Below are 19,636 nucleotides of genomic sequence, written 5' to 3'. Positions count from 1 at the left end.
AAGATGGAAGTTTTTAGCTATACAAGCCTACCTTAAGAAACAAGAAACATCTCAAATAAACAACCTAACCCTACACCTAAAGCAATTAGAGAAAGAAGAACAAAAAAATCCCAAAGTTAGCAGAAGGAAAGAAATCATAAAGATCAGATCAGAAATAAATGAAAAAGAAATAAAGAAAATGATAGCAAAGATCAATAAAACTAAAAGCTGGTTCTTTGAGAAGATAAACAAAATTGATAAACCATTAGCCAGACTCATCAAGAAAAAAAGGGAGAAGATTCAAATCAATAGAATTAGAAATGAAAAAGGAGAAGTAACAACGGACACTGCAGAAATACAAAGGATCATGAGAGATTACTACAAGCAACTCTATGACAATAAAATGGACACCCTGGAAGAAATGGACACATTCTTAGAAAGGCACAACCTTCTGAGACTGAACCAGCAAGAAATAGAAAATATGAACAGACCAATCACAAGCACTGAAATTGAAACTGTGATTAAAAATCTTCCAACAAACAAAAGCCCAGGACCAGATGGCTTCACAGGAGAAGTCTATCAAACATTTAGAGAAGAGTTAACACCTATCCTTCTCAAACTCTTCCAAAATACAGCAGAGGGAGGAACACTCCCAAACTCATTCTATGAGGCCACCATCACTCTGATACCAAAACCAGACAAAGATGTCACAAAGAAAGAAAACTACAGGCCAATATCACTGATAAACATAGATGCAAAAATCCTCAACAAAATACTAGCAAACAGAATCCAACAGCACATTAAAAGGATCATACATTATGATCAAATGGGGTTTATCCCAGGAATGCAAGGATTCTTCAATATACGCAAATCAATCAACGTGATACACCATATTAACAAATTGAAGGAGAAAAACCATATGATCATCTCAATAGATGCAGAGAAAGCTTTTGAGAAAATTCAACACCCATTTATGATAAAAACCCTCCAGAAAGTAGGCATAGATGGACCTTTCCTCAACATAATAAAGGCCATATATGACAAACCCACAGCCAACATCATCCTCAATGGTGAAAAACTGAAACCATTTCCACTAAGATCAGGAACAAGACAAGGTTGCCCACTCTCACCACTATTATTCAACAGAGCTTTGGAAGTTTTAGCCGCAGCAATCAGAGAAGAAAAAGAAATAAAAGGAATCCAAATTGGAAAAGAAGAAGTAAAGCTGTCACTGTTTGCAGATGACATGATACCATACATAGAGAATCCTAAAGATGCTAACAGAAAACTACTAGACCTAATCAATGAATGTGGTAAAGTAGCAGGATACAAAATTAATGCACAGAAATCTCTTGCATTCTTATACACTAAAGATGAAAAATCTGAAAGTGAAATTAAGAAAACACTCCCATTTACCATTGCAACAAAAAGAATAAAATATCTAGGAATAAACCTACCTAAGGAGACAAAAGACCTGTATGCAGAAAATTATAAGACACTGATGAAAGAAATTAAAGATGATACAAATAGATGGAGAGACATACCATGTTCTTGGATTGGAAGAATCAACATTGTGAAAGTGACTCTACTACCCAAAGCAATCTACAAATTCAGTGCAATCCCTATCAAACTACACTGGCATTTTTCACAGAACTAGAACAAAAAAGTTCACAATTTGTATGGAAACACAAAACACTCCGAATAGCCAAAGCAATCTTGTGAAAGAAAAATGGAGCTGGAGGAATCAGGCTCCCTGACTTCAGACTATACTACAAAGCTACAGTAATCAAGACAGTATGGTACTGGCACAAAAACAGAAATATAGATCAATGGAATAGGATAGAAAGCCCAGAGATAAACCCACGCACCTATGGTCACCTTATCTTTGATAAAGGAGGCAAGAATATACAGTGGAGAAAAGACAGCCTCTTCAATAAGTGGTGCTGAGAAAACTGGACAGCTACATGTAAAAGAATGAAATTAGAACACTCCCTAACACCATATACAAAAATAAACTCAAAATGGATTAAAGACTTCAATGTAAGGCCAGACACCATCAAACTCTTAGAGGAAAACATAGGCAGAACACTCTATGACATAAATCACAGCAAGATCCTTTCTGACCCACCTCCTAAGGAAATGGAGATAAAAACAGAAATAAACAAGTGGGACCTAATGAAACTTAAAAGCTTTTGCACAGCAAAGGAAACCATAAACAAGACGAAAAGACAACCCTCAGAATGGGAGAAAATATTTACAAATGAAGCAACTGACAAAGGATTAATCTCCAAAACATACAAGCAACTCATGCAGCTCAATATCAAAAAAACAAACAACCCAATCCAAAAATGGGCAGAAGACCTAAATAGACATTTCTCCAAAGAAGATATACAATTGCCAACAAACACATGAAAGAATGCTCAACATCATTAATCATTAGAGAAATGAAAATCAAAATTACAATGAGATATCATCTCACACTGGTCAGCATGGCCATGATCAAAAAATCTACAAACAATAAATGCTGGAGAGGGTGTGGAGAAAAGAGAACCCTCTTGCACTGTCGGTGGGAATGTAAATTGATACAGCCACTATGGAGAACAGTATGGAGGTTCCTTAAAAAACTAAAAATAGAACTACCATACGACCCAGCAATCCCACGACTGGGCATATACCCTGAGAAAACCATAATTCAAAAAGAGTCATGTACCAAAATGTTCATTGCAGCTCTATTTACAATAGCCAGGACATGGAAGCAACCTAAGTGTCCATCAAAGATGAATGGATAAAGAAGATGTGGCACATATATACAATGGAATATTTCTCAGCCATAAAAAGGCACAAAACTGAGTTATTTGTAGTGAGGTGGATGGACCTAGAGACTGTCATACAGAGTGAAGTAAGTCAGAAAGAGAAAAACAAATACCGTACGGTAACACACATATATATATGGAATCTAAAAAAAAAAAAAGAAAGAAAGAAAATGGTCAGAAGAACCTAGGGGCAAGACGGGAATAAAGATGCAGACCTACTAGAGAACGGACTTGAGGATATGGGGAGGGGGAAGGGTAAGCTGAGACAAAGTGACAAAGTGGTATGGACATATATACACTACCAAATGTAAAACAGATAGCTAGTGGGAAGCAGCCGCATAGCACAGGGAGATCAGCTCGGTGCTTTGTGACCACCTAGAGGGGTGGGATAGGGAGGGTGGGAGGGAGGGAGATGCAAGAGGGAAGAGATATGGGGACATATGTATATGTATAACTGATTCACTTTGTTATAAAGCAGAAACTAACACACCATTGTAAAGCAATTATACTCTAATAAAGATGTTAAAAAAAAAATTCTACCTACATAGTATCCATCTTTCTAACCAGGAAAAAAATTAAGTGGTTTATTTTTAAAAGCACTTGAAAAGCCAACATTTCATTTAAAGAATGTCTTAAGTCCAATAGTGGATAGTATTTATGAACATCCCTCCCAAGTTTTGATTTCCTCCTTGGCTTATTCATATATGGGGGAAATGAGGAGGGTAGTATAATGCTCTCCCTTACCTCTCAGTTGGATTTGTAAACAAGTTAACCTCTTTTTTTGTGGGGTGGGCGGGTAGTGTTTCCATTCTGTTTTGTCACAATGCTCATTAATATACAATACTTTTACTTCTATTTTAAATACGTGTGATAGAGACCAATTTTTTTTGTTTAAGTCTGCAGGTTCTAATGTACTCTCTTTGCTTTTAACCTCTCCAGCATAACCCAAGGCAGATATTCCTCCTCCTGCTTTAAGGGGAGTGCTACAGATTTATAGCAACTTAATATCTAGCCATCTGCATGGCTCATTAGTAAACTCACACATGAACTAGGGCATTGTCTTATCTTTGCTGCAGCCTGCTAGTGCTCCTCTAGTGTGCTTGGCTATTATAGGTTGCTAGGCAATAATCCTCGTGCTTGCATTGTCCCCACCGATATGCAGAATGGAAGTAGATATGTGTTTGGTTACAGCTCTGGTCAAACACTTCTGTCTTAGAGCCATAAAACCAAGAAAAGAAAAGGAGGCACAGCAATAGCAGGGTCAATACATCAGAATTCTGAACAAGCCTATCTGTAGCTGTCTTTTGATTGGGTGATCTCTGAATTCATAAATTACAGCACTGCCCCAAGGGAAAATTAAGAGGTTTAATTGAATATAATTTCAAATAGGTACTGGGTTTTTTAGCAGGTCTATGCTTGGACATTCCTAAATCTTTTACAGATAGATAGATTCATTTACATATTCACTCAATAAATAATTATTGATGTCATAGTGCCAGGCACTATGCTAAGCACTGAAATTCTTTTTCAGGATTGTCTTCCTAAACTCTCGCGGAATTAAGAGCCTTTCACATTCTTTCCCAATATGCACACCTTCACCCCTGTATCAATCCACCTTCTAACATACAAAGTCCTGTTCAGGCACTATGGGCACAAATGCTTTCAACCAAATAAGTAGGAACACAAAAGAATTCCTGGGGCTTCCCTGGTGGCGCAGTGGTTGAGAGTCTGCCTGCCAATGCAGGGGACACGGGTTCGAGCCCTGGTCTGGGAAGATACCACATGCCACGGAGCAGCTGGGCCCGTGAGCCACAACTACTGAGCCTGCGCGTCTGGAGCCTGTGCCCCGCAACGGGAGGGGCCGCGATAGTGAAAGGCCCGCGCACCGCGATGAAGAGCGGTCCCCGCACCGCGATGAACAATGGCCCCCACTTGCCGCAACTAGAGAAAGCCCTCACACGAACCGAAGACCCAGCACAGCCAAAAATAAATAAATAAATAAATAAAGTAGCTATTAAAAAAAAAAAAAAGAATTCCTTATTCATATTTTGAAAGGTCCAATCTTATAAGTGACTTTTATCATTTCCTGCACTTAGTGCATGGCCCACTGCTGGGCACGGCCTCAGTACAACCCTATTTAAGGACATAAATAGGAATGAATTATAACCCACATTATAATAAGCTTTAACAGACTCTTTCTTCACAGAAGGCATATAACATTACAGGGACTGGCTGCTGATTAAACTGGTGAAAATTGACGCAGCAGGGCTACTTAACAGATGTGTGATGTTCCCTTTAAACACAGGTCCTGTCTGAAACTCAGCTGTCTTGGTCTTGCCAGAATTTCTTACCATTTGTACATAATGTAGAATAACTACTATGAAAGGAGGAGGAAAAGAAGCACTATTAAACACTATTGTAATTAAAATTCAATAGCTATAGGAAAAGGCATTTTCCTACAAAACGTTTTTAAACTTAGGGCTGTGTAATAAGAATAAAACTGAGCAAATTAATAAAAAAGAAATAAGATTTCTCAAAACACAAGTTAAGCTCATATCCTAAAAAATACAATAACCAGGGAAACAAATGAGGAATTCACATGGTACATTTAACCACAATATTTTCTATGCAAAGATATGTATTTGAGTGTATTCTGGGAGCTGCCTGGCAAGATAACATCCTTTTAATTTTGACAAGTATATAACAAGGATAACGACACATCCTTTGACATGTTGAGACTAAAATAACAGTTCCTTTTCCCACTTCTTACACACACACACACACAAACACACACACGTATTTACAAAGGGAGATTTAGAAATGTTAGGATTAACAGTGACTGATCACTGAATAAATAAGTACATTGCATTGCATTTGATATCGCAACAAGCAACTGCAATGTTTTCAGTATATATCATAAACTGGGATGAATAGACTTAAACAAACAAAACACATTTCCCTCTACCATACATTGAAAAGTGATAACAAATTGAAAGTACAAGAACAGAAAAGACCATAAACTCTTTTTTTAAAATTTATTTATTTTTGGCTGTGTTGGGTCTTCGTTTCTGTGCGAAGGTCCTCTCCAGCTGCGGCGAGCGGGGGCCACTCTTCATCGCGGTGCGTGGGCCTCTCACTGTCGCGGCTTCTCTTGTGGCGGAGCACAGGCTCCAGACGCGCAGGCTCAGTAGCTGTGGCTCATGGGCTTAGCCGCTCCGCGGCATGTGGGATCCTCCCAGACCAGGGCTCGAACCCGTGTCCCCTGCATTGGCAGGCAGACTCCCAACCACTGTGCCACCAGGGAAGCCCCAAGACCATAAACTCTTGATCGATATGTTTTCTAGAGAGGCAATAAATTACATGTTGGAATATATGTGTGAAGATTTGTAGGTGCAAATTTGGCCATAAACTGGTGAAAGTGAACACCTAATTAAATTTACAGCAAATTACCTAGATCGCGATTCTGTTTGGCATGTTTAAAACACAAGAGTTCATTTATAAACCTGGCCCAAGTGAGTATGGTAAAGGCAAAGTGTATTTATGGGGTGGTGGTGAAGGGTGGGAGTGAGGAGGAAGTAAAATCAAGAAACTGGTGGTATATACAGTGGAATACTCAGCTATAAAAAGAAACGAAATTGAGTTATTTGTAGTGAGGTGGATGGACCTAGAGTCTGTCATACAGAGTGAAGTCAGAAAGAGAAAAATAAATACCATATGCTAACACACATATATAGAATCTAAAAAAAAATGGTTCTGATGAACCTAGTGGCAGGACAGGAATAAAGACGCAGACGTAGAGAATGGACTTGAGGACACAGGGCAGGGAGGGGAAGCTGGGACGAAGTGAGAGAGTAGCAATGACATATATACACTACCAAATGTAAACCAGATAGCTAGTAGGAAGCAGCTGCATAGGACAGGGAGATCAGCTCGGTGTTTTGTGACCACCTAGAGGGGTGGGATAGGGAGGGTGGGAGGGAGGCTCAAGAGGGAGGGGATATGGGGATATATGCATATATATAGCTGATTCACTTTGTTATACAGCAGAAACTAACACAACATTGTAAAGCAATTATACTCCAAGAAAGATGTAAACAAAAAAAAAAAATGTTGACAATGCAAAAAAAAAAAAGAAAAAGAAACTGGTGGTAGGGGGCAGGTAGGGAGGGACTTGCCAAGAAACTTTTTAGAAGTTAGTGAAGCTGTGAAAACAGTACTAAGTTTATAATAAAGGCAAAATAAATGCTGAAAAGTTTGGTTCTTAATGTGTATGTATTATATAATATTTACTAATAAGAAGGAATAGTAAATAATACTTATAATTAGTTTAAAAGACAGAGAAACACTTTGGAGAAAAGTAAGCAACTACAAGTTATAACTAGCAATTTATAGTTTAGAAAATGCTTTAAAAATTATTATTGGGACTTCCCTAGTGGCGCAGTGGCTAAGAATCCGCCTGCCAATGCAGAGGACATGGGCTCGAGCCCTGGTCCGGGAAGATCCCACATGCGGCGGAGCAACTAAGCCCGTGCGCCACAACTACTGAGCCTACGCTCTGGAGCCCGCGAGCCACAACTACTGAGCCCACGTGCCACAACTACTGAAGCCCGCGCGCCTAGAGCCCGTGCCCTGCAACAAGAGAAGCCACCGCAATGAAAAGCCCGCCTGCCACAACAAAGAGTAGCCCCCGCTCACCGCAACTAGAGAAAGCCCGCGCGCAGCGATGAAGACCTAACGCAGCCAAAAATAAATAAATAAAATAAATAAATTTATTAAAAAAAAAATTATTATAGTTCAGCCCAGCATATACTAAACACTCAACAGTTGTAAACTAAATTGAAAATAATTTCAATTAACTAAAATATAAGTTGAAATTGTTAAATTTTAAATATTGTGAAAATTTTCTGTCATACAGGATTTCACTAAGTATCTAAAATTAGAAGAACCGTAGTGAAAGGCATGAATGTCTTGCCCAGTTATTTGTTGCCTTTTGATCATATAAATTTTCAACCTGCATAATTATGTGGGATTTGGGTTAAGGATTGGGCTGGAAGTCAAATAGAATAAATGTGTTGTCAAGTACAGAGGTAAAAAGAAGAAATAGAAAAACAACAGGCAGGTTGAATCACTAGGGTTCTTCATTTTATTTTTGTATTAAAGGGTTGTCTGCCATGTGTCAGTCAGCTCTCTTAGCTAAATTTTCTCTTTAAGTACAAGATGAATAGTTATAAACTTGCCTCAAAGTATCAATAGAAGATGACGGGGATATATTTTAAACTATTTCCCAAACTGCATTTAAAATATCCCTGGGATTATATCTTTAAAAGGCAAAATCTTGAGGAATCCATTCCCAACTAAAATTTAGTAATAGTTTTACATTCTATTGTGTAGCAGAAAGCCTAGTTCTCTACCTTGGGATTTGACTTTATTTGCTGCTGTTCCTGCCACATTGCTGCAGGTGCCTAATGCCGAACTGTCTGGTATACTCCGTGAACTCTGAAAGGAGAAAAGAAATACCAATTAAAAAGTGAAATGCTTTTCATCAAAGTTGCATCAACTCTCCCAATTAAAGAATGCACATAAATCCCTTTTAAAAATCACCAAACATTCCTCCCTAATTTTGCTAGGATTTAATGCTATATATTAGAAGCAAAGCAGTAATCACGGTCTATTTACTGCATTTACAAGATAAAGTGCATTGGCTCAGAATGTCATCACATCTTCCTATTGCTAAGAAAGTAATATGCTAAGAATATTATTCCAGATGTACATTAATCCTTGAATTATATAATACTTTCTAGAAACATAATTTGAGACCACAACACAGTGAAATCGGACATTTGAAATTGCTGCTGTTTTCTTTTACTATTAGAATCACCTTCCACATTTGTGGTGGAAAGAAAAACATTTTCACCTTAATTAAAGAAAGTAAAGGTTAGTTTTATGAATAAATGGTGACAAAATACCTTTTTGTACTCATGTTGATGTACTTTTAAAAGGATGATAATAGAATACTTTAAGACTCACATTAGTCAACTTAATGGTGAATCCATATAACTATTTTCACTTGCCTCCCCTTTTCTATAAAATATTTTTCCTCACTGAAGTCTTCTATTTATTTAAACACAAAATTACTTAAATGATTAACATGGAGATTACATTTTCAGAATGATAGTGAAGTTCCCCTAAAAACTGGTGGTTATTGTACTCAGGGTAACAGTTCTGATTTTAGAAAGTAAACTTTATTTACTTATAATTCATAATAGCTCTTCACAAATAACTTACCTGTCAATGGAAGTTTTCTGCAACGGACTCAAATGAGTCAGCTTAGTGACCAACAAGGGTTTGTTTTTTCCCATTTGCCATTTTATCTTTTTGAATACCCACATCTTTTCCTTTTTCTTCTTTGTAAGAAAATTAGTTTCTCCAGTTTACTCTCAAGCATTAACATCTGATTACTCATGAAAACTCTACCTTAATAGGCTCTTTTACTTCAGTTGCTTCCTGGTTCCTTTCTTTGTCTTCTTTTCCATTTTCCTGAAGTGGAAATAGTGTTAGTAAATGGTACCCAACAGGAGCCGGAAATAAAACTAACATTTTATAGTCTAGTGTAGCAAGCTTTTTATGTAAAAAAATTCACATAATGAGTAAACATCAACCAAATAAAATCACATAAAGTAGCTGTATTAGCAAACTCAAACAGTAACAGACTTGTTAGGTATAAAGAATACAAAGCAACTGGAAGCAGGCCACTGTGACTCAACTATTAGTTGACCTCATTTTTGTCAAAACTTGATGCAGAAAAATTCAACTAAAAAGAGAAATAATTCAATGACAGAATATGATATTGCATCTCAATTTTCCCAAAAATGTTGAATCTCAAATCCTCTCATGGCTAAATGGTTAGAAACTTATGAAGACCAGGTACCTGAGCAGGTTTGGGTTCCTCTTGAGATGTCGACTCACTCATCTGGACCATTAAAAGATACCACCAAATGGTAAGGAAAAGTATTACCAGACCACTATTAATAACAAAAAGAGAGAAAGAAAATATTAACAAACAGAAATACTCTGGAAGATCAAAATCTGCACCCCCCACCTCATCCCACCATTCTACTGAATGATAATAAGTTCTCAACTGCTAAACTTTTCAAACTGTACTACTGTTATTACTGTGGTTACTGATCAAAGCTCGATTAGTGCTAGGCTAGGGTTCAGGGAGACAGGAAAAGTCACCACAGTAATCATCACCATTAGCATTTAAAAAAACAGCAACAGTAATGCAACTGAATTTTTAAAACATTATCATCATCCTCATTAGTTTTTGAAATTACAAAGTGAGGTGAAATGAAACTTTGATTGCTACCTAATTCAAGTGAGAAAGACAGACATTAGAATAATCACCTTGCTAAAAAGTATTTTTGGAGGGGGGAGTTCTGAGAGGAATGAGATTTATCTGGTTTATTTATTCATGCTAAGGAATAAAAATGGATAATTACCACATCCCCTACTTCAATTGCAAATGACTATAGATTCAGTCACAGATGATCAAAATCACTGTTGTGTCAAAAATCATTTAAGACTTTGTGTATATTTAAGACTTTGTGTATATTTAAGCTAGGTGCTATGTAAAAAGTAATGCATTTTATATACATGGCCTCTGCCACTACGGCAGTTACAAACTAGGGACTTCCTAATTTGAAATGGTATTATTTACAATGTGCTAGAGTATTCACTTTTCTTTTTATCAACATATGTTCTGCTTGAATAAACCAAAAGTACTGCCTTTGCAGACAACAGCTTCCAACACAAAAATGGCTGCCTCAAAGCCTTTTTGAAGCAATTCATAAATAATAAATAATATACAATAGATTTCTTTGATAGGTCTTAATTGTACATTTTCACAGACTGCTTTTTTTGCTTCTGGTGTCCATCTCCTGAAATTGCTAAAAAGCTTCCTCCCATTTCTTTTAGATTTATTTTTATTTATTTATTTATTTATTTAGGCTGTGCTGGGTCTCAGTTGCAGCACATGGGATCTTTGCTGCGGCACGTGGTATCTTCGGTGCGGCCCGCGGAATCTTATTCAGGGCAGGCATGCAGGATCTAGTTCCCCACCAGGGATTGAACCCAGGCCCCCTGCATTGGGAGCGCAGAGTCTTACCCACTGGACCACCAGGGAAGTCCCACCATTTCTTTTAAAATTTGTTCTGTTTGGATGCACCCAGATAAATTCAACTCAGTAAACCTTTACTGGGTGCCTTCTATATGCAGGCAGACTTTGGGGTTAAAAAGATGGATAAGACCTGCTTTTGAAGAGTTCCTAGTTTATTGAGAGATAAAGGGATAAACAGATGCAATTCCATCTGTACGTGCAAAAGCAGAGGAACATACAAAATATTAAGGAACACGGAGGAAGGGCAATTAATTTTCTCAGGGAGGTCAGGGAAGATTTCACAGAAAAACAGATTTCCAAGCTAGATTTAAAGTGACTAGTAAGACTTTTTGTGTGTGTAAAGGAGGGGGGAAAGAGTATTTGAGGCAGAAGGAACATTATACGCTGGAGTACTAAAGTTCAAAAAGTGTTTGAAGCATTCATAGCAGAGCATAGTTATATAATAGAAAGTGGTGGAAGATGAGGCTAAAAAGGTAAATTTTTCACAATAAATCAAGGAGTTTGGATTTTATTTTGTGCTTTTTAAGCATAGGACAAGATGTAATGAAATCGGTGTTTTTAAAAAGTTGACTCTGCCGGCAAAGACTGGAAGTGTGAAAGACTGGGGAAAGATAGAATGAAGGTAAATTTTGTACCTTAAATGTTGCACCTGAGATGAATGCCCCTGACTGTAGTCTACTTCCCTACTCCCTTACCATTGTTTCCACCCAAATAAACTTGCACTCAACTCCTTGGACCAGGGTCTGTTCTGAGGGAACCCAAACTATTTAAAACAGATAGAATGATCACGACTGGGGGCATAATTAGATCTAAGGAGTGAAAGAGGAGTAGTTAAGGCTCACTGAGTGTTTTTTAATATTTAGAAGGCTGAATGGATGATGATGCCATTAAGTGAAATAAGGAAAGGAGAGAAAAACAAACCATTAGAAATGTTAGGTTTGAGGAATGATATGAGTTTGAGTTTGGAGGTATTACATTTAAGACATCTGCTTGATAGCATTTTTTAAAATATTTATTTATTTGCCTGTGTCTGGTCTTAGTTGCGGCATGCAGGATCTTTAGTTGCGGCATTCGAACTCTTAGTTGTGGCATGTGGGATCTAGTTCCCTGACCAGGGATCGAACCCAGGCCCCCTGCATTGGGAGCGTGGAGTCTTAGCCACTGGACCACCAGGGAAATCCCAATAGCATCTTGATTAGTAAGACTGTCAGTCATATGTGAAACAGTAGCCAATTATCCTTGAGGAAGGAGTTTCCCAGTATGAGAGAAATCATACATCATTCTGATTTCTCAAACTCATAGAGGATAAGAAATGTCATTTACCTGGATTTCTTGTGAGTCTTGAACCCCTGGGTATTGATAGAAAGATACATTTGTAGGAGGATGCTAGTGGGGCTCACCCAAAAATAGCTAAGAGAAGAAAAAAAAAGGCTGAAAATAAACCCTTGTTGATGAACACTTAAAAGTAGGGCTAAGAAAGAAGAGCTAGTGAAAGATACTGATAACTGCTGAGAATGGCAGGAGACTCCTGCAGCTGTGCACCTGCACACTGCTGGCCTGACTCCGACTGCCAGCCGCTACAGCCGTGCACATGCCCACAGCAAGCCCCTATGGCCCCACAAGTGTACACCAACAGCCAAGGCCCCCCATAGCTGCTGGAGGGCCTGGATTCAATGCGGACACCTGTCACTGGCTTGCATGGCTCTGCTCACCTGCAGTTAACCCTACAGTTGTGTACCTGCAAGACACCAGCCTCAACTCCTGTCACTGGCCACCACTGCCCAGCATGTGCTTTCAGCTAGCCCCACTGTCACTCAAGGACACACTGACAGCCAGGGCCACTGCAGCTGCTTGTGCACCCCCAGTTGGCCCCAGCCCCTGCCACTGTGCCCCTGCAGCCAGCCCCCACAACTAGCCCTGCAGCCAAGCCTGTGCATACCACTGGCTCCAGACACCACCACTGCCTGGCCCGATCCCTAGCCACTGGACTGGAGGTACTGTTAAAGACTCCAACAGCCCTTGAAGCCACTGTGGACTGCCTACAGCTCTCACCAAAGATTATGCAGTTGTTGACGTCATGGACCCCAGCTGCTGAGCCGACAAGACATCACGTCCCTCCCCCTCATTCAGAGATGTTACATGCCCTCACACTTTGCACCCTGCACCACTAGACCTAGGGTCACAGCATGTTCCAGCACGTGCCTGCCCACAGATGAAAGTCTTTCCATACCAAAGTCAGTCAATAAAGTCTGAAAGAGGTAACTGCTTCTTCAAATGCACAGACACCTACAAAAACTACAGGGATCACAAAACATCGGAGAAACGTGACACTACCAAAGGAACACAGTAAACTTCCAGTAATGGGAGGTGGAGATTCACAAATTGCTTGACAAAGAATTCAAAATAATTGTTCTAAAGATGCTCAGAGAGCTACAAGAGAACACAGGTAAACAATTTAATGAAATAAGGGAAACGATACAAGAATGAAATGATAAGTTCCACAAAGAGAAAACAAAAAAAGAGAACCAAACAGAAATTTTGGAGCTGAAGAATACAATGACTGAAATGAATAATTCAATAGAGAGATTCAATACAAGACTAAACGAAGCAGAAGAAAGAATTGGTAAACTCAAACACATCATTTGAAAATATTCAGCTGGTGGAGAACAAAAGAAAAAAATGAAGGGGAATGAAGAAAGCCTATGGGACTTATAGGACACCATTAAGAGAAACAATTTATACAATATGAGAGTCTAAGGAAGGGGAGAAAGGGGCAGAAAACTTTTTGAAAAATTATGTCTGACCTATACCACCAGCCTGCCATAAAAATACAGTGGTGTAAGTTTGACCTCTCCAATTAACTGCTGTTGTCTCAACTTCTCCAAGTGATTAGAAAATCTCGTATTTCCATCTTCAAGTCTCCTTCCTGGTCCATTAACTTTCTTCTTATTATATACTAAATGTTTGTAAGTGCAACCTCCACCATGCCCCCACAAATTAATATGTAGAATCCTTAACAGCCCCCCCCAAATAATGTCTGAGAACTTCACAAATCTGAAGAGAGATTTGGACATCCAAGTTCATGAAGCTCATAGGTCTGCAAACAAATTCAACTCAAAGAGATCTTCTCCAAGACACATTGTAATAAAACTGTAAAAATCAAAGACAAAGAGAAAATCTTGAAAGAAGCAATAGAAAAGAACTTTGCCACTTACAAAGGAACCCCATAAGACTATCAGAGGATTTCTCAGCAGAAACCTTACAGGCCAGGAGAGAGTAGGATGACATATTCAAAGTGCTGAAAGGAAAAAAAACCCCCAAAAACCTGTCAACCAAGAATATTCTATCTGGCAAAGTTATCCTCAGAAATGAAAGAGAGAGGGACTTCCCTGGCGGTCCAGTGGTTAGGACTTTGCCTTCCAATGCAGGGGATGGGGGTTCGATCCCTGGTCGGGGAGCTAAGATCCCACATGTCCCGTGACCAAAAAACCAAAACATAAAACAGAAGGAATATTGTAACAAATTCAATAAAGACTTTAAAAAAAGTGGTCCACATCAAAAAAATCTTTTAAAAATTTAAATAAATAAATAAAAAGAAATGAAAGAGAGAGAAAATCTTTCCCAGACCAATAAAAGCTGAGGGGAGCTCACTCCCGCCAGAACTGTCTTCCAAGAAATGCTAAAAGGTGTTCTTCAAGCTGAAATGAAAGGACACTAATTAGTAATATGAAAACACACTGGTAAGTATAACTATACAGTCAAATTCAGAATATTCCAATACTGTAATATGGTGGTGTGTTAATCACTTACCTCTAGAATAAAGGTTAAAGGACACAAGTATTAAAAATAACTATAGCTTTACAAACACTAATTTGTTATTGGATATCCAATATAAAAAGATGTAAACTGTGGCGTCAAAAATATAAGATGGGGGGAGGATATAAAAAGGTAGAGTTTTTGTATGTGATCGAAGCTAAGTTGTCATCAGTTTAAAATAAACCATTGTATCTATAAGGTGTTTTATGTAAGCCTCATGGTAACCACAAAGCAATAACCTATAGTAGATGCACAAAAGAGAAAGAGAATGGAATCAAAGCATACCACTGCAGAAAATCATCAATTCACAAAGGAAGGCAGCAAGACAGGAAGAAAGAAACAAAGGAATTACAAAACAGCCAGAAAACAATAAGATGACATTTAATTAAATGTTGATTAATAAAAGTCCTCACCTATCAATAAAATGGATTAAATTCTCCATCTAAATGCATAGAGTGGCTGGATGGATAAAAAACCAAGACCCAACTATATGCTGCTTATAAGAGACTCACATCAGCTTTAAGGATACACATAGGCTCAAAGTGAAGGGATGGAAAAAGATATTCCAGGCAAGCGAAAACCGAAAGAGAGCAGAGATAGCTATACTTACATCAGACAAAATAGACTTTAAGCCATAAAACTATAATAAGAGACAAAGGAAGTCATCATTTAATGATAAAAGAGTCAATTAATCAAGAATTATGGGTTGCAGAATTACAATATTAATTGAATTCAAATTCCAGCCAAGTTATTCATCTCAAAATTGGGGCACTGATTGGGAAGGAATACCCTGAAATTTGGAATGGGGACATTTAGTTGGACTAGGAGACTGCTAATCTCAAACTTCTGAGTCACTTTGAGCCTTTTTTTGACAGTGAAAGCAGTTTGTCCTCTTGTATTTGTGAAGACTATCCTCTTAATTGAAAATTTTGTAATAATCTCATTTGGGCAACTGCCTTGCAAGAGGATGCCCATTTTCCTCAAGACTCACCACAACCACCTCTTACTTATAGTAGATTCATAACTCAAATCAGGTCTTTTTATTTTCTCATTAAACTTTGTTTCAATGGGTCTCAAAATTCTGTGACAGATTTTTGGTCAAGTTGTTTCCATAAAAAAGTACTGATTTTAAAAGCTAACTTAAAATTGCCACACATACCACATAACCCAGCAATCCCACTCCTGGGTATATACCACCTGGAGAAAATAATAATTCAAAAAGATACATGCACCGCAATGTTCATTGCAGCACTATTTACAATAGCCAGGACGTGGAAGCAACTAAATGTCCATCAACAAAGGAATGGATAAAGAAGATGTGGTACATATATACAATGGAATATTACTCAGCTATAAAAAAGAACAAAGTAATGCCATTTGCAGCAACATGGATGGACCTAGAGATTGTCATACTAAGTGAAGTAAGTCAGACACAGAAAGACAAATATCATATGATATCACTTATATGTGGAATCTAAAAAAAAGGGTACAAATGAACTTGTTTACAAAACAGAAGTAGAGTCACAGATGTAGAAAACAAATTTATGGTTACCAGGGAATGGGGGTGGGGAGGGATAAATTGGGAGATTGGGATTGACATATACACACCACTATATATAAAATTGATAACTAACAAGAACCTGCTGTATAGCACAGAGAACTCTACTCAATACTCTGTAATGGCCTACATGGGAAAAGAATCTAAAAAAAAAAAGAGTGGATATAGGTATATGTGTAACTGATTCACTGTGCTGTACACCTGAAACTAACACAACATTGTAAATCAACTATACTCCAATAAAAATTAAAAAATAAAAAATAAAATAAAATAAAGGAAAAACTGTCACACATAAAACAAATGGTGGACGAAATATTCTCCTTTCCTTCTGAAGGTTTTGTGATGCAGTCTTTTACTATTAAATGGCCAACTGAAGCGAACAGTCCTGAGACCGTTCTTCCACCACTGATTAAGACTGGGGTGGCAGGTACTGGGGATAACATTCATGTAGCCTTCTGAGCTTTCCGGGGCAGACTTGATAACCTTGCCAGCTGTAGCTGCCTTCTTGCCCACTTTTTTTTTTTTTGTCCACTACTTTGATGACACCCACAGCAATCGTCTGTCTCATGTCGCGAATAGCAAAATGACCCAGAGGAGGATAGTCAGAGAAGCTCTCAACACACATGGGCTTGCCAGGAACTATATCAATGATGGCAGCATCACCGGATTTCAAGAATTTGGGGCCATCTTCCAGCTTTTTCCCGGAACGATGATCTATTTTCTTCAGGTCAGCAAACTTGCAAGCAATGTGAGCTGTGTGACAATCCAGCACAGGTGCATATTCAACACTGATAAGGCCTGGTTGGTTCAAGATAATCACCTGAGCTGTGAAGCCCACTGCTTCCATCGGTGGGTCATTTTTGCTGTCACCAGCCACACTGCCACGACGAACATCTTTGACAGACACGTTCTTGACACTGAAGCCCATATTGACCCCAGGAAGGGCTTCACTCAAAGCTTCATGGTGCATTTCAATAGATTTCACTTCAGTTTTAACGTTGACCGGAGCAAAGGTGACCACCATGCCCGGTTTGAGAACACCAGTCTCCACTCAACCCACAGTGACAATACCAATACCACCAATTTTGTAGACATACTGGAGGGGCACATGCAAGGGCCTGTCAGTCGGACATGCTGGTGGCAGGATGCAATCCAGAGCTTCAAGCAGCATGGTTCCACTGGCATTGTCATTTTTATGGGTGACTTTCTATCCCTTGAACCAAAGCAGGTTAGCACTTGGCTCCAGCATGGTGCCACCATTCCACCCAGAAACTGGCACAAGTGCTACTGCGTCAGGGTTGTAGCCAACTTTCTGAATGTAGATGCTGACTTCCTTAACAATTTCCTCTCAGCTCTTCTGGCTGCAGGGTGGCTCAGTGGAATCCATTTTGTTAATGCCAGCAATTAGTTCTTTCACACCCAGAGTATAAGCCAGAAGAGCATACTCACGGGTCTGCCCATTCGTGGAGATACTGGCTTCAAATTCACCAGTGCCAGCAGCATCAATCAGAACAGCACAATCAGCCTGAGATGCGCCTGTAATCACGTTTTTGATAAAGTCTCTGTGTCCTGGGGCATCAATTATGGTCACATAGTACTTGCTGGTCTCGAATTTCCACAGGGAGATATCAATGGTGATAGCATACTCACATTCAGCTTTCAGTTTGTCCAAGATCCAGGCATACTTGAAGGAGCTCTTTCCCATCTCAGCAGCCTCCTTCTTGAACTTTTCGATGGTTCTTTTGCCAATCCCACCACATTTATAGATCAGATGGCCAGTAGTGGTAGACTTGCCCAGATCTACATGTCCACAGTGATGTTGATGTGAGGCTTCTCCTTTCCCATTGTGGCTTAGATTTAGCGGTGGTTTTCATGACACCTGTGTCCTGGTGGCAAACCCACTGCGAAAAAAGCTAAAATCAGATCTTAAAATGCTCCAGCAGGGCAAATACAAAGTCTAACCAAGTGGGAATAGATTTTATGGCAAAATATTTTCATTATTTTCTTGTTTAGTGGCAGAAGCCCAGGGAACATACATGAGTATATTATAAGGGAGTTAAAGGAAGGAGCACAAAATATAATACTGGGTTGGCTGGAATTTATTGATATGGGTACCTGTATCAGAAATTAAGGATTTAATGTATTAGCACCTACAGCTGGAAGTGACACTATTTACTTGGTAAGTTCACTGAAACTTGGACTCCATAGTGGCCTATGTTTAATTAAGTGGAGATACTGGAACTTCCCTGGATAATGTAAGAGGAATCCAAAGTCTTAGGGATATGGGAATGTTGGAGTAGATTTATCACATATTGACTTGCATATCCACTCCCCACAAGTATATTCTCCAAGAGAACTTGGGGGGTGTCCCTTTACTAAAGCACTGAAAAATACATTAGTGAGTGGGAGTACTTATATCCTTGAAAAGCTCTATGTTGGCTTTCTTCTGTAGGCAAGGCATGATGGCATGACCCATTTCAGGCAGCAGAAGCCAGATGTCAGTGTTTATCCACCGAAGACAAGGCGGGCACATTTACCATAAAGAGAAGTAGAGATACAGTGGTAATCAGATTTTTTTTGACATTCAGCTAAATGATTATGGTGGTCCTAGGATTAAAATAGATGGGCAGCCTAATAAAGTACTGATCATCTACACATAATATTTAAAAATCTATATATGGTAGCCAAAAATATGACTTTAGTCACCATAGTGGAGAGTTCTGACCTCTCTCACCCAGTTTCCAGAGCTGAGCCTCTTAATTGAAAGGACAGGCTGGATCCCCTTAAAGAAGGATTCTGCTGCACTGCCATAGCGTATACTGAAAATCTTCCTCCAAGTCTTCTCCACAGAGACCTTAGGCCATTTCCTAAAATGACTGTGTAATGAGGAAAAAAATTAATATTAGGTATTTCAGGGACTTCTAAGCATTGGCATTAATTGGTGTTAATTTCTGGGGACCCAAATGCATTCCACCAGTTTAAGTGGGGCCTGTATTGGACAGGTGAGAGATGGAGTCTTAACTGGTTTGTGTTTTGCTTTTTAAAATAAATTTATTTATTTATTTTTGGCTGCGTTGGGTCTTCGTTGCTGCGCACAGGTTTTCTCTAGTTGTGAGCGGGGGCTACTCTTCCTTGTGGTGCGCAGGCTTCTCGTTGCGGAGCACGGACTCTAGGTGCGCCGGCTTCAGTAGTTGTGGTGCACGGGCTGAGATGCTCCCCGGCATGTGGGATCTTCCTGGACCAGGGATCGAACCCATGTCCCCTGCATTGGCAGGCAGATTCTTAACCACTGCG

General features: G+C 39.0%; 1 protein-coding gene and 1 pseudogene across 4 annotated transcripts in view; both read right to left on the bottom strand.

The window, feature by feature from the left end:
* EFCAB5 (EF-hand calcium binding domain 5) overlaps positions 1-19,636 on the bottom strand; it is a 138,782-nt gene that overhangs the window by 106,989 nt on the left and 12,157 nt on the right. For 2 of the 3 annotated variants that reach the window (XM_082371828.1, XM_082371829.1), the window contains exons 2-4: positions 9,721-9,814; positions 9,267-9,329; positions 8,204-8,288 (exon numbers count right to left, since the gene is read on the bottom strand). In XM_082371828.1, coding sequence (XP_082227954.1) covers positions 8,204-8,288; positions 9,267-9,329; positions 9,721-9,814 — 242 coding nt within the window. Of the gene's footprint in view, positions 1-8,203; positions 8,289-9,266; positions 9,330-9,720; positions 9,815-12,291; positions 12,463-19,636 lie in introns of those variants that run through there. The other variant, XM_082371830.1, reaches the window with a different exon arrangement.
* Positions 12,940-18,202, bottom strand: LOC309618311 (elongation factor 1-alpha 1 pseudogene; annotated as a pseudogene). Its single transcript has one exon. The product of its transcript is annotated as an elongation factor 1-alpha 1 pseudogene (transcript).

Source organism: Balaenoptera borealis (genome assembly GCF_965194805.1).
Source record: "Balaenoptera borealis genome assembly, chromosome: 20".
NCBI classification, from domain to species: Eukaryota; Metazoa; Chordata; class Mammalia; order Artiodactyla; family Balaenopteridae; genus Balaenoptera; species Balaenoptera borealis.
Note: the sequence above shows the minus strand (reverse complement) of the source record. Positions and strands in the feature narration are given on the sequence as shown.